This window comes from Anomaloglossus baeobatrachus, chromosome 4 (genome assembly GCF_048569485.1).
Source record: "Anomaloglossus baeobatrachus isolate aAnoBae1 chromosome 4, aAnoBae1.hap1, whole genome shotgun sequence".
Classification (NCBI taxonomy): Eukaryota; Metazoa; Chordata; class Amphibia; order Anura; family Aromobatidae; genus Anomaloglossus; species Anomaloglossus baeobatrachus.
Window position 1 is genome coordinate 623523851 of NC_134356.1, and position 13070 is coordinate 623536920.

General features: G+C 44.4%; 1 protein-coding gene across 4 annotated transcripts in view; it reads right to left on the reverse strand.

Annotated features, from left to right (window-relative positions):
* LOC142301931 (serine/threonine-protein kinase N1-like) overlaps nt 1-13070 on the reverse strand; it is a 153321-nt gene that overhangs the window by 53882 nt on the left and 86369 nt on the right. For all 4 annotated transcript variants that reach the window (XM_075342984.1, XM_075342987.1, XM_075342985.1 and 1 more), the window contains exons 5-7: nt 11007-11152; nt 5720-5924; nt 75-257 (exon numbers count right to left, since the gene is read on the reverse strand). In XM_075342984.1, coding sequence (XP_075199099.1) covers nt 75-257; nt 5720-5924; nt 11007-11152 — 534 coding nt within the window. The remainder of the gene's footprint in view (nt 1-74; nt 258-5719; nt 5925-11006; nt 11153-13070) is intronic.

Here is a 13070-nt window from a genome sequence, read left to right on the forward strand (position 1 = left end):
GCACAGTTCAGAGTCAGGTTTGTATGAATATGCAAAATAATCAAGAAAGATCTGTAAAGGCGGTCTATACTTACTGGAGAATTCATCACTGCGGCTCAGGCTGGATGCTCGTGAATACATGCTCCGAGACGTTCTCGCTTTCAGTGTCTTACCCTCTAGGGGGTGATTTCCAGGTAACCAGACAGGAGAACTTTTTGTTCGTCCTGGGACTGAGTCTAAAAGGTCTGTACACCCCAAGAGCCGGACTTGGAGCACGCCTGTAAAAAGATTTAGAGACATACATAGTAACATCAATATTTTTTTATTCCGCCATTTAGACTAAAGTATTCCATCAAATTTCCATGTTTTTTTGCTCAAGTCTTAACTAAGTGTTGCCTTATTTTCCTGATGAGTAAAAGTAGAAAAACATGGCTGAAATCCTTAGTATTCAGCTGTTATCAGTTTACAACAATAATACAACATGGCCTTCGATATAACCATAGCCACCATTCATGAATATTCTCAGTGTACCTGTGCTATCCTTGCATTGGTTCTTCATTCTGGCTTAGAGGGGGCTCTTGTCACAGGTGTGTCACAGGTGGGAGACAGTCATGTGGTTTCTGGCCATAGAAGTTCACAGCGTTTGTCTGTGCAGAATGATCCCAGACTGTCTGTTGTTCCTGCTGTCAGTATTCATTGGTATAGGTAGCTTTCCTGCTTGATTCATCTCTCTCCCTTTTGGACCCAGCAGGAGCTTGCCTTCCATCCAGCTGCTGATCATCAATATTCTCTTGGTGCTTAAATACCCCTTCCTTCCACAGACTGGTGCTGGTGATATTTTTCAGTTCATTCCAGCCCTGGCTGCAAGCAGGTGGCTTGTACTTCTCTGTGGTGTCAGTACTGAAAACTTTGCTGAACTTCTAGTTGTGTCATCTGTGGATAAGTAGTTCATGCATTTTCCCCCTGTGTGTCCTCCTTGTGTCTTCTATAGTGTTTAGTGGGGTTGACGAAGAGCTCATACCAGCCATTCCCTATTTAGGGCCCAGCGCTAGGGATACCTAGGGTTAGGTATCCGGCTTGGTAGGTGCGGAACCTATCTAGGGTGGTGAGGGACACCAGGGATCAGCAGTAGGTTTGATTAGGGGTCACTATCTTCCCCTTCCCTAGACACAGGGTTTTCCCTCTCTTCCCTTTCGCCATTCGCTTGGTACTTCCCTGTACCTAGCGTGACCGCTGCTCTCAGATTACATAGCAAAAATCTGCTGACAAATTCACTTTAAAGGGGGTCATCCCATCTAGGACATACAGTACAGACTAAAGGTTTGGACACACCTTCTAATTCAAAGAATTTTCTTTACTTTCATGACTGAAAATTGTAGATTCACATTGAAGGCATCAAAACTATGAATTACCACATGTGGAATGAAATACTTAACAAAAAAGTATGAAACAACTGAAAATATGTCTTATATTCTAGGTTCTTTAAAGTAGCCACCTTTTGCTTTGATTACTGCTTTGCACACTCTTGGCATTCTCTTGATGAGCTTCAAGAGGTAGTCACCGGAAATGGTCTTCCAACAGTCTTGAAGGAGTTCCCAGAGATGCTTAGCACTTGTTGTCCCTTTTGCCTTCAATAGCACAGCTGAGAACAGCCAGATATTGCCCAATAGTCCAGTTAAATAGAGATAATAGCGAGGACTAAAACTTAACTTTTAATTTAATAGATAAAATCAGTATTTAGTTCACAAATAGTGTAAATAGTGCAGTAAAAATATTAGAAGGATCTCACCCAGATCTTTTCCACGGGTGAGGAGACACACCGATCCATGGTTGGTTAACGGCTGGAAGCACCAGGGTAAAGCGTTGGGAGATGGTATAAAAACCCCTGTCGTGCCCCTGTAAATGTACTTCCGCCCTGACAAGGGCAGCACCCAAGTAAGTTGTCTGCCCCACAACCATACAAAACCAAACAAAAAACTTCCTCCCGACGCGTTTCCCTCTGAATAGCCAGAGTTTATCAATGGAGACAAGAAGGAAAAAAATGATCAACCTGCAATGGCAGGGATCACGGAGCTGATTCACGCACCACCGTTTACCTGGACACATAGGTTACTTCTCTGATCCCTGCCATTGCTGGTGAATCAGCTCCGTGATCAACTTACTTGGGTGCTGCCCTTGTCAGGGCGGAAGTACATTTACAGGGGCACGACAGGGGTTTTTATACCATCTCCCAATGCTTTACCCTGGTGCTTCCAGTCGTTAACCAACCATGGATCGGTGTGTCTCCTCACCCGTGGAAAAGATCTGGGTGAGATCCTTCTAATATTTTTACTGCACTATTTACACTATTTGTGAACTAAATACTGATTTTATCTATTAAATTAAAAGTTAAGTTTTAGTCCTCGCTATTATCCCTTTTGCCTTCACTCTGCGGTCCAGCTCACCCCAAACCATCTCGATTGGGTTCAGGTCTGGTGACTGTGGAGGCCAGGTCATCTGTCGTAGCACCCCATCACTCTCCTTCTTAGTCAAATAGCCCTTACACAGCCTGGAGGTGTGTTTGAGGTCATTGTCCTGTTGATAAATAAACGATGGTCCAACTAAACGCAAACCGGATGGAATAGCACGCCGCTGCAAGAAGCTGTGGTAGCCATGCTGGTTCAGTATGCCTTCAATTTTGAATAAATCCCCAACAGTGTCACCAGCAAAGCAACCCCACACCATCACACCTCCTCCTCCATGCTTCACAGTGGGAACCAGGCATGTAGAGTCCATCCGTTCACCTTTTCTGCGTCGCACAAAGACACGGTGGATGGATCCAAAGATCTCAAATTTGGATTCATCAGACCAAAAGCACAGATTTCCACTGGTCTAATGTCCATTCCTTGTGTTCTTTAGCCTAAACAAGTCTCTTCTGCTTGTTGCCTGTCCTTAGCAGTGGTTTCCTAGCAGCTATTTTACCATGAAGGCCTGCTGCACAAAGTCTCCTCTTAACAGTTGTCCTAGAGATGTGTCTGCTGCTAGAACTCTGTGTGGTATTGACCTGGTCTCTAATATGAGCTGCTGTTAACCTGTGATTTCTGAGGCTGGTGACTCCGATAAACGTATCCTCCGCAGCAGAGGTGACTCTTGATCTTCCTTTCCTGGGGCGGTCCTCATGTGAGTCAGTTTCTTTGTAGAGTTTCATGGTTTTTGCCACTGCACTTGGGGACACTTTCAAAGTTTTCCCAAATTTTCGGACTGACTGACCTTCATTTCTTATAGTAATGATGGCCACTTGTTTTTCTTTACTTAGCTGCTTTTTTCTTGCCATAATACAAATTCTAACAGTCTATTCAGTAGGACTATCGGCTGTGTATCCACCAGACATCTGCACAACACAACTGATGGTCCCAACCCCATTTATAAGGCAAAAAATCCCTCTTATTAAACCTGACAGGGCACACCTGTGAAGTGAGAACCATTTCCGGTGACTACCTCTTGAAGCTCATCAAGAGAATGCCAAGAGTGTGCAAAGCCGTAATCAAAGCACAAGGGGGCTACTTTGAAGAACCTAGAATATAAGACATATTTTCAGTTGTTTCTCACTTTTTTGTTAAGTATTTCATTCCACATGTGTTAATTCATAGTTTTGATGCCTTCAATGTGAATCTACAATGTTCAGAGTCATGAAAATAAAGAAAACTCTTTGAATGAGAAGATGTGTCCAAACTTTTGGTCTGTACTGCAAATGTGAGATAGATGTGGGTCCCACATTTCAAACCCATGTGCGATTTTTCTCTATTCGATTATAAATGAGAACGCTGGAAATTGCTGAGCGTCCAACACGCCTTTGAGAAGACCTCTTTAGCCTATTATCTCATGCACTATTTTCCGGCTCAGGTTTTATGCAGCCTGCGTACCTAAGAGGGCACACAGACATTATCCTAATTGGATATCACTTTTGTAAAATTATTCAATGGTAAAAAAAAAAAAAAAGTATAATACATCCCATAGTATAAATTAACTGTGACATTGCAGCAGTGTGGTTACCTGCTTTTGTTAATCGGGAGGGACCTGTGCAGTGGAACCAAACCTATATACACCAGTATAAAGAGGACCTGTCATGTGCCATAAATATATCATTTTTCCTCTAATGTAAATACTGCTGGTTTCCTGTATTTTAAGTTGTTTTTGTTTTGTTTCTGCGCCTTTCTGGTCCATGTATATAAATCTCATTTTTCTATCTCAGTGGGAGAGGTCATCAGATCTTATCTGTGGGAGTCTTGTTGATGCCCAGTTGGCTAAAAAGACTAGATATACATATAGGAAAGAGCGGGCCATATCTCAGGAATGGAGGGGAGCAGAAACTAAAGAGAGGCTTCCAAAGTGCTGTAATGCGCATGTGTGGGTGGTCTTTGACCTTTTCTCACGCCTGCGCATTACAGTACTTTGCTCTGCCCCCAGATCAAAGTGCGCATGCGCAAAAGTGTAATGGAGGCCTCTCTGTGAAAGACGCAGGGCGCATCATCCACACGGCGCTGAGCAGGAGGACGGAGATCGCACAAGATGGAGGAGGTGCGGACCGAGACCAGTGACACCCCTTGGACTGGACCACCTCCTAGGTGAGTATAGTAAAGGTGTCTTTTACGTCATATGTGTCGCCGAGGGATAAAGGGTACTCAGATCCGGGCCAAGGGGTCACTTCTGTGAGTATCACGGTGGCGTGACTGGGTCTGTGATCCCAGGCTCCACAGCAAAAAGGGGATTAGGTAAGGGAGATTGTCCGTGACGCCACCCGTGGGTTGCGGTGATGAGATGGTGGCACCGCTGCTGCCTCTGGGGACCGTACCCGGGACTGATGGTGTGGGGCAGCAAGGTGGGATCCCCTCCATGGGTAGGGGAGGTGTAGTCTCGGGGCCCAGTTGGGAGTTGTGGTAGTGGCAGGGATTGCAGGGAATAGTACACTCACAGTTCGGTTATCGTGCTGCTGGATGAAGCTGGATTGATGTGGAGGGTCAGGAACGCAGATGGAAGAAATACTCAGAGTCTTTTGTAAACCAAATTGCTGGTAACTGGTGCCCACAGATGCTGTGAGGACGGGTCCCACACCCGTGCGTGTAATTCAGGTGTTGTTCTCCTGCCTGATGTCTGTGTCTGTTTTGTACACAGGTCCGGACTGGGTCCCGACAGTCGGCACCGGGGGGGCCACTACCCTCTCCCGGTCCACTTCGGGTCCCACAAGTGGCTGGCCTATTTCTGAGGCCCTTACTGCCACTTGTCCTAGCTCCACACAGGGGCTGCTTCCAGACCTCTCTCCTCCTGCAGACTGACTATAGCCCAAACTCTGCTCTGCTCTTTCTAAGCTCCTCTCACCCCCCTCCCTTTTCCTGGGGAGGGGGTGAGTGGGGCCTGATTGGCTGGTGTGTATCGGTGTGGGAAACTCCCCAAGGGAGAGTGAGATCTGCACCAAAAAGATGGATGCAGACCTCTGTGACATCCTGGTTTTGCCAGGGCGGCACACATACAGTGCGGCCTGGGCTCTTATATACAGTATTCTGGAATGCTGTACATTAGGGCTCATTGGTGGTGGCTGCAGCTTATAAGGGAAAATCCTGGTGACAGGTTTCATTTAAGACCATTGTTTAATTTCTGGTTCTCCGTGCATACTACACACAAAAAATCTCATATCTGTACAAGGGTTTATTGTAAAATATGTTTAAGAAACCATCAGTGTACACATAGTTAGTCACCTAGTTACCTGTAAGGGGTGCAGATTTAGAGAGGGTGCTATATGGAGAGGTGGGTGATGGAGCACCCAGTCTAGTTGGAGAAACACACATGGCCATCTCTTCCCGCAGGAGACATCTCTTGGGGTGGTCATGAGGTAGGTCCTCAAGACACCTCTGTAGAGACTGTGTCAAGAGATCCAATCTCTGCCGAGACTCCACAAGGCGAGACTGCACCTAGTGAGCAATGGAAGACAGCAAAGAAGATATTAGTGAGGGTAGTCCACATTATAGCCACATTATAGATTATAGCCAGGATATTGCCCTCATATCCAATCAGTAGGGTTGTATTCCCTCCCCCAACCGTTGTAACTGACTTCATATTGGTGAACATGGTCGGCCACTATAGGCAATGGTCAACCATCAAGACACCTAGAAAAACCAAGAAGAGCCAACAACGAGACAGCTGAGGGCCATAGTGGTCAGACTACTTTTATGACATTCCCAGCGTATCCTTATTAGTGGCCTTTTCTCATCGAGCGTTGCATTTGCAATTCTCTGGCTTGTTGAGCTCGCAACTCCCAGCAAGCTTTACATGTTCAGTGTCTTCACAAAGCTTTTTTTGTTGATTAGTAATTCTGTAGCTGTGCCAAAACACTGTACAATTATCTGCTGGAAAAAAAGCTAATTCTCCGGGAATGTAGCGCATGACAACATACGAGCTCAGCTAAGCTCCTAGGCACGTGTGTGTCGAAATACAATTGGTTCCAGTTGTAAGCAGAAGGATTGTGAGTTCAGCTCTGGATTATAATACAGGCCGTGAATCAGGATCAGTTCAGCATAAGTAAAGCAATGATTTACAAAGCTACTTTGCAGTCTATGTAGGCCTAAATATAGAGAGATGTCCTATAGATATGTGTACAAATATGTATGTATATATACAGTAACACAAATATGAGTTATAGTACATCATCATAGGGGCGTACATAAAAATCATGGGGCCCCATCACTCCCCACAAAATCAAATAATACTATTCAGTGGGGCTTTGCAGCCCTTATAAAGTAATTTTGCTTCTGTTGAAGCCTCAGTGTTCGCATGCACTAAAATACTCCATTCATGGTGTCAAATAAGATATGATGCTAACAGAAATGCCCCCCAAACTTAGTATGATACCCCCACAGTGATTGTTTCCACATGCATAGTATGATGACCCTACAATTCCCCCCTTGCAATGTATGATTCCCTCACAGTGTCTGCAACACAGTATGATGCCCCCTACAGTGACCCCCACACAGTTCACAGTCCCTGACACACAATATGATGGGCCCGCACACAACCATCTACACAATATGATGGCCCCCACACAGCCCTCCATAAAGTATAATGTCCCTCTATACAGTATAATGGCCCTCACACTCCTCCACATAGTATAATGGCCCCGAATAGCCCTCCAAAGAGTATAATTGGCTTCCACATAGCCCTCTAAACAGTACAATAACCTGCACATAGCCCTCCAAACAGCCAAATAGAATAATGGGCCCCACATAGCCTCCCAAATAGTTTAATGACCCCTACACAGACCACTTCACAGTATAATAGCCCCAACATAGCCCTTCAAATAGTATAATGGTTCCACATAGCCCTCCAAATAGTATAATGGCCCCTACATAGCCCTCCAAATAGTATAATGGTTCCACATAGCCCTCCAAATAGTATAATGGTTCCACATAGCCCTCCAAATAGTATAATGGTTCCACATAGCCCTCCAAATAGTATAATGGCCCCCACATAGCCTACCAAATAGTTTAATGGCCCCTACGCAGCCCACTTCACAGTATAATAGCCACGACATAGCCCTCCAAATAGTATAATGGTTCCACATAGCCCTCCAAATAGTATAATGGTTCCACATAGCCCTCCAAATAGTATAATGGCCCCCACATAGCCTCCCAAATAGTTTAATGGCCCCTACGCAGCCCACTTCACAGTATAATAGCCACGACATAGCCCTCCAAATAGTATAATGGTTCCACATAGCCCTCCAAATAGTATAATGGTTCCACATAACCCGCCAAATAGTATAATGGCCCCAACATAGCCCTACTACTGTACATACTGCAATAACTATATATAGTGAAATTCTTGTTCTCCCATGAGTATCTCAGGGTATGGATGTGATTTATAAGAGGACAGAGATGACAACAATGGGGGTCTTCAGCAGACCCCCTGACTGTCATAGTAATCCACCTCACCCCTGCTATCATGTTGCGGGGGGGTTATGGGAACTAGTGCTCCCTGGTACATTTAAATGCCATTGCCAGAGAATAGTTAACGACGGCTGGATCTCGGCACTAGCCGCAGCTGTTACAGACAGATGCTGGATATATAATATAGCGATTATCTGCCGCTTGTGGAGGGAGTTCAGCTCCTGAGCCCCCTACACACGTGGGGACTCTTAGTTTGGACATAATTATAATGTGCTTTTGCAGAAGCGGGTTAAAGAGGACCTGCTAAAAAGGGACAGTTTTTTGGTCTTATTTTATTCCTCGCTGCTTCCCAGATTATGCTAATTTTTGTTGTTGTTTTTTTTAAATCTTCTGTAGGGTTCCAGATACATGGGCCTTTTAAGTTAGTGATCATTTTTATGGTCTTTACCTAGTAATGGTTGCTCATAGGATAATAATGCAGAGCAGTCTAATGACACGCCCCCGAGGATCCTGTGAGCCATACGCCAATGGTAAAGACCATACAAATAAGCAGTAAATAAAAAGACCCTGTTCTCTGAAACCATATAACGGATCTTAAAAAAAAAATAGCCTACAGGGAAATCGGTATACTAGCAGAGCAGAGGGTGTAAAATAAAAGCACACTGCAAACTATTGACTTGGTGACAGGTCCTCTTTAAAGTCAATATGTCAGCAGGATATTGCTATGTAAGCTGAAGACCACATGCTGCAAGGGTTAACAAAGAAAATTCAGGGATGCCAATGTTGTCACAGTCCGATCTGTTGTTTATGTGCAATGTTTGTTTAAGCAGCAGGACTCTTATCATTGAAGGACTACAGCCACGCGCATGGCAGTCCAGCATGCCCCCTCCTCAGATTGATAGCTCACTGTCAAAGTACAATCCCTAGAGTGAGCCTGGTGTGGGCGGGGACAGCTCTGCTACATGGCTAAATCTAAAAATTCTGATTTTGTCAGAACGGCTGCAGCTAGAAATCTAAGTGATACATCGTTGGATTCAGGATCTCTTTGTTTATATCATGCTGTTCTCAGATGAGGAAGCAAAAATCTAAACACTGTCAAGATTAATGAGACTTCCACAATGGTGGCCTCATATGGTCTATATGGAATCCTGGTTCTGCTATGAAGGGCATCAACAAAGGAACTAACTACGTACCACAACCTGTTCTACGGAGTCTACAATATACAGTGCCTACAAGTAGTATTCAACCCCCTGCAGCTTTAGCAGGTTTGATAAGATGCAAATAAGTTAGAGCCTGCAGACTTCAAACAAGAGCAGGATTTATTAACAGATGCATAAATCTTACAAACCAACAAGTTATGTTGCACAGTTAAATTTTAATAAATTTTCAACATAAAAGTGTGGGTCAATTATTATTCAACCCCTAGGTTTAATATTTTGTGGAATAACCCTTGTTTGCAATTACAGCTAATAATCGTCTTTTATAAGACCTGATCACGCCGGCACAGGTCTCTGGAGTTATCTTGGCTCACTCCTCCATGCAGATCTTCTCCAAGTTATCTAGGTTCTTTGGGTGTCTCATGTGGACTTTAATCTTGAGCTCCTTCCACAAGTTTTCAATTAGGTTAAGGTCAGGAGACTGACTAGGCCACTGCAACACCTTGATTTTTTCCCTCTTGAACCAGGCCTTGGTTTTCTTGGCTGTGTGCTTTGGGTCGTTGTCTTGTTGGAAGATGAAATGACGACCCATCTTAAGATCCTTGATGGAGGAGCGGAGGTTCTTGGCCAAAATCTCCAGGTAGGCCGTGCTATCCATCTTCCCATGGATGCGGACCAGATGGCCAGGCCCCTTGGCTGAGAAACAGCCCCACAGCATGATGCTGCCACCACCATGCTTGACTGTAGGGATGGTATTCTTGGGGTCGTATGCAGTGCCATCCAGTTTCCAAACGTCACGTGTGTGGTTGGCACCAAAGATCTCGATCTTGGTCTCATCAGACCAGAGAACCTTGAACCAGTCTGTCTCAGAGTCCTCCAAGTGATCATGAGCAAACTGTAGACGAGCCTTGACATGACGCTTTGAAAGTAAAGGTACCTTACGGGCTCGTCTGGAACGGAGACCATTGCGGTGGAGTACATTACTTATGGTATTGACTGAAACCAATGTCCCCACTGCCATGAGATCTTCCCGGAGCTCCTTCCTTGTTGTCCTTGGGTTAGCCTTGACTCTTCGGACAAGCCTGGCCTCGGCACGGGTGGAAACTTTCAAAGGCTGTCCAGGCCGTGGAAGGCTAACAGTAGTTCCGTAAGCCTTCCACTTCCGGATGATGCTCCCAACAGTGGAGACAGGTAGGCCCAACTCCTTGGAAAGGGTTTTGTACCCCTTGCCAGCCTTGTGACCCTCCACGATCTTGTCTCTGATGGCCTTGGAATGCTCCTTTGTCTTTCCCATGTTGACCAAGTATGAGTGCTGTTCACAAGTTTGGGGAGGGTCTTAATTAGTCAGAAAAGGCTGGAAAAAGAGATAATTAATCCAAACATGTGAAGCTCATTGTTCTTTGTGCCTGAAATACTTCTTAATACTTTAGGGGAACCAAACAGAATTCTGGTGGTTTGAGGGGTTGAATAATAAATGACCCTCTGAATAAACTTTTCACAATTTAAAAAAAATAAAATAAAAAAAGAAATAACATTCTTTTTTGCTGCAGTGCATTTCACACTTCCAGGCTGATCTACAGTCCAAATGTCACAATGCCAAGTTAATTCCGAATATGTAAACCTGCTAAATCTGCAGGGGGTTGAATACTACTTGTCGGCACTGTATCTAATATGACTTATAAGCCTGAGATTTTCCTTTATCCCTTTTATCTGCGGATTTATTCTGACGATTTAACATTTTCTCAGCGTTCCTATATTGTGGCAGCAAAGGGCATGAACAAACAGAAAATATATGAGGAGAGACCACATGAAGAGTAATTGCTCCAGTATGGCTCATTAAACTTGGACCCAGAGCAATCAAGTTGGTGGTTCTGAACTTGATGGAAGCTACTTTTGTGGTCAACCATTTATTTGTTCTCAGGAACTATTTCAATAACAAGTCTTTTATTCGCACCTCATTGACCGCACTCTTGTCCTGAGCCTTGACACCTCCCAGCATTCTCAGGGCATTCTCTGCTCCTTCCGACACGGCTCGCTCTATCCGATAGTGGTGTCTCAGCTCCTCGATGTGCATTTCAGTGTGCGATAATTCAGACGTGCCTAGGCAGAAGAGCGTAGTACAATTAGAGTAATAATTTATATACTAAAGGTTCTCATACACTTTAAATAATAAGGGACCTTACCAAGATGAAAATGTATTCTCTACAGAGGGTACGGAAAGTATTCAGACCCCTAAAAATTTTTCGCTCTTGCTTCATTGCAGCCATTTGGTACATTCAAAAAAGTTATTTTTTTTTTCTCATTAATGTACACTCTGCACCCCATCCCCCATCTTGACAGAAAAAAAACAAATATAGAAATGTATGCAAATTTATTAAACAAGAAAAACTGAAATATCATATGGTCATAAGTATTCAGACCCTTTGCTCAGACACTCATATTTAAGTCACATGCCATCCATTTCCTTGTGATCCTCCTTGAGATGGTTCTACTCCTTCATTGGAGTCCAGCTGTGTTTAATTTAACTGATAGGACTTGATTTGGAAAGGCGCACACCTGTCTATGTAAGACCTCACAGCTCACAGTGCATGTCAGACCAAATAAGAATCATGAGGTCAAAGGAACTGCCCAAGGAGCTCAGAGACAGAATTGTGGCAAGGCACAGATCTGGCCAAGGTTACAAAAAAATTTCTGCAGTACTCAAGGTTTATAAGAGCACAGTGGCCTCCATAATCCTTAAATGGAAGAAGTTTGGGACCACCAGAACTCTTCCTAGACCTGGCCGTCCAAACAAACTGAGCAATCGTGGGAGAAGAGCCTTGGTGAGAGAGGTAAGGAAGAACCCCAAGATCACTGTGGCTGAGCTCCAGAGATGCAGTAGGGAGATGGGAGAAAGTTCCACAAAGTCAACTATCACTGCAGCCCTCCACCAGTCAGGCCTTTATGGCAGAGTGGCCTATGGAAGCCTCTCCTCAGTGCAAGACATACAGTGGGGAAAAAAAGTATTTAGTCAGCCTGGCCACCAATTGTGCAAGTTCTTCCACTTAAAAAGATGAGATAGGCCTGTAATTAACATCATAGGTTGTCAAAGGGTCCTTTTCAGATATCGCACAATCAACAGAGCGGGAGATGAGTGTACAATCCAAAGAACCTTTATTCCAAGCAAATCAGAAAGTCCACAAAATAATCAACTACATGGAGGGTAAAATAGACCAGTAAGCATCTCTCTGGGGTGCGGACCGTAGCCCAACTTTACCCACAGAGGATGAATCTTCCTACTTGTCTCTTGTCCTCAGACAGACTGAATAATCCTCCAGGTAAGCAGAGAGGTTGGGTGGATTCCAGTCCCCCCTCCCCCAGACCTAGGGACAAAGCCACAGCAGGGGGTAATTAACCTGCAAACAGGACAATGTACACAGAAGACAACACTCCCAACATCTGAACATATACAATCCACCATATCCCACCATCACATAGGTAGACCACAACTGAGAGACAAAATGAGAAAATAAATCCAGAAAATTATCTTGTCTGATTTGGCAAGATTTGTTTGCAAATTATTGAGGGAAATCTAAAAACATGCAAGATTTCTGGCTCTTACAGACCTGTAACTTCTTCTTTAGGAGACTCCTCTGTCCTCCACTCATTACCTATAGTAATGGCACCTGTTTGAACTTATCAGTATAAAAAACACTTGTCCACAACCTCAAACAGTCACACTCCAAACTCCACTATGGTGAAGACCAAAGAGCTGTCGGAGGACACCAGAAACAAAATTGTAGCCCTGTACCAGACTGGGAAGACTGAATCTGCAATAGGCAAATCAACTGTGGGAGCAATAATAAGAAAATGGAAGACATAAAAGACCACTGATAATCTACCTTGATCTGGGGCTCTCATCCCATGGGGTCAAAATGATTACAAGAACGGTGAGCAAAAATCCCAGAACCACATGGGGGACCTAGTGAATGACCTACATAGAGCTGGGACCACCATAACAAAGGCTACCATCAGTAAC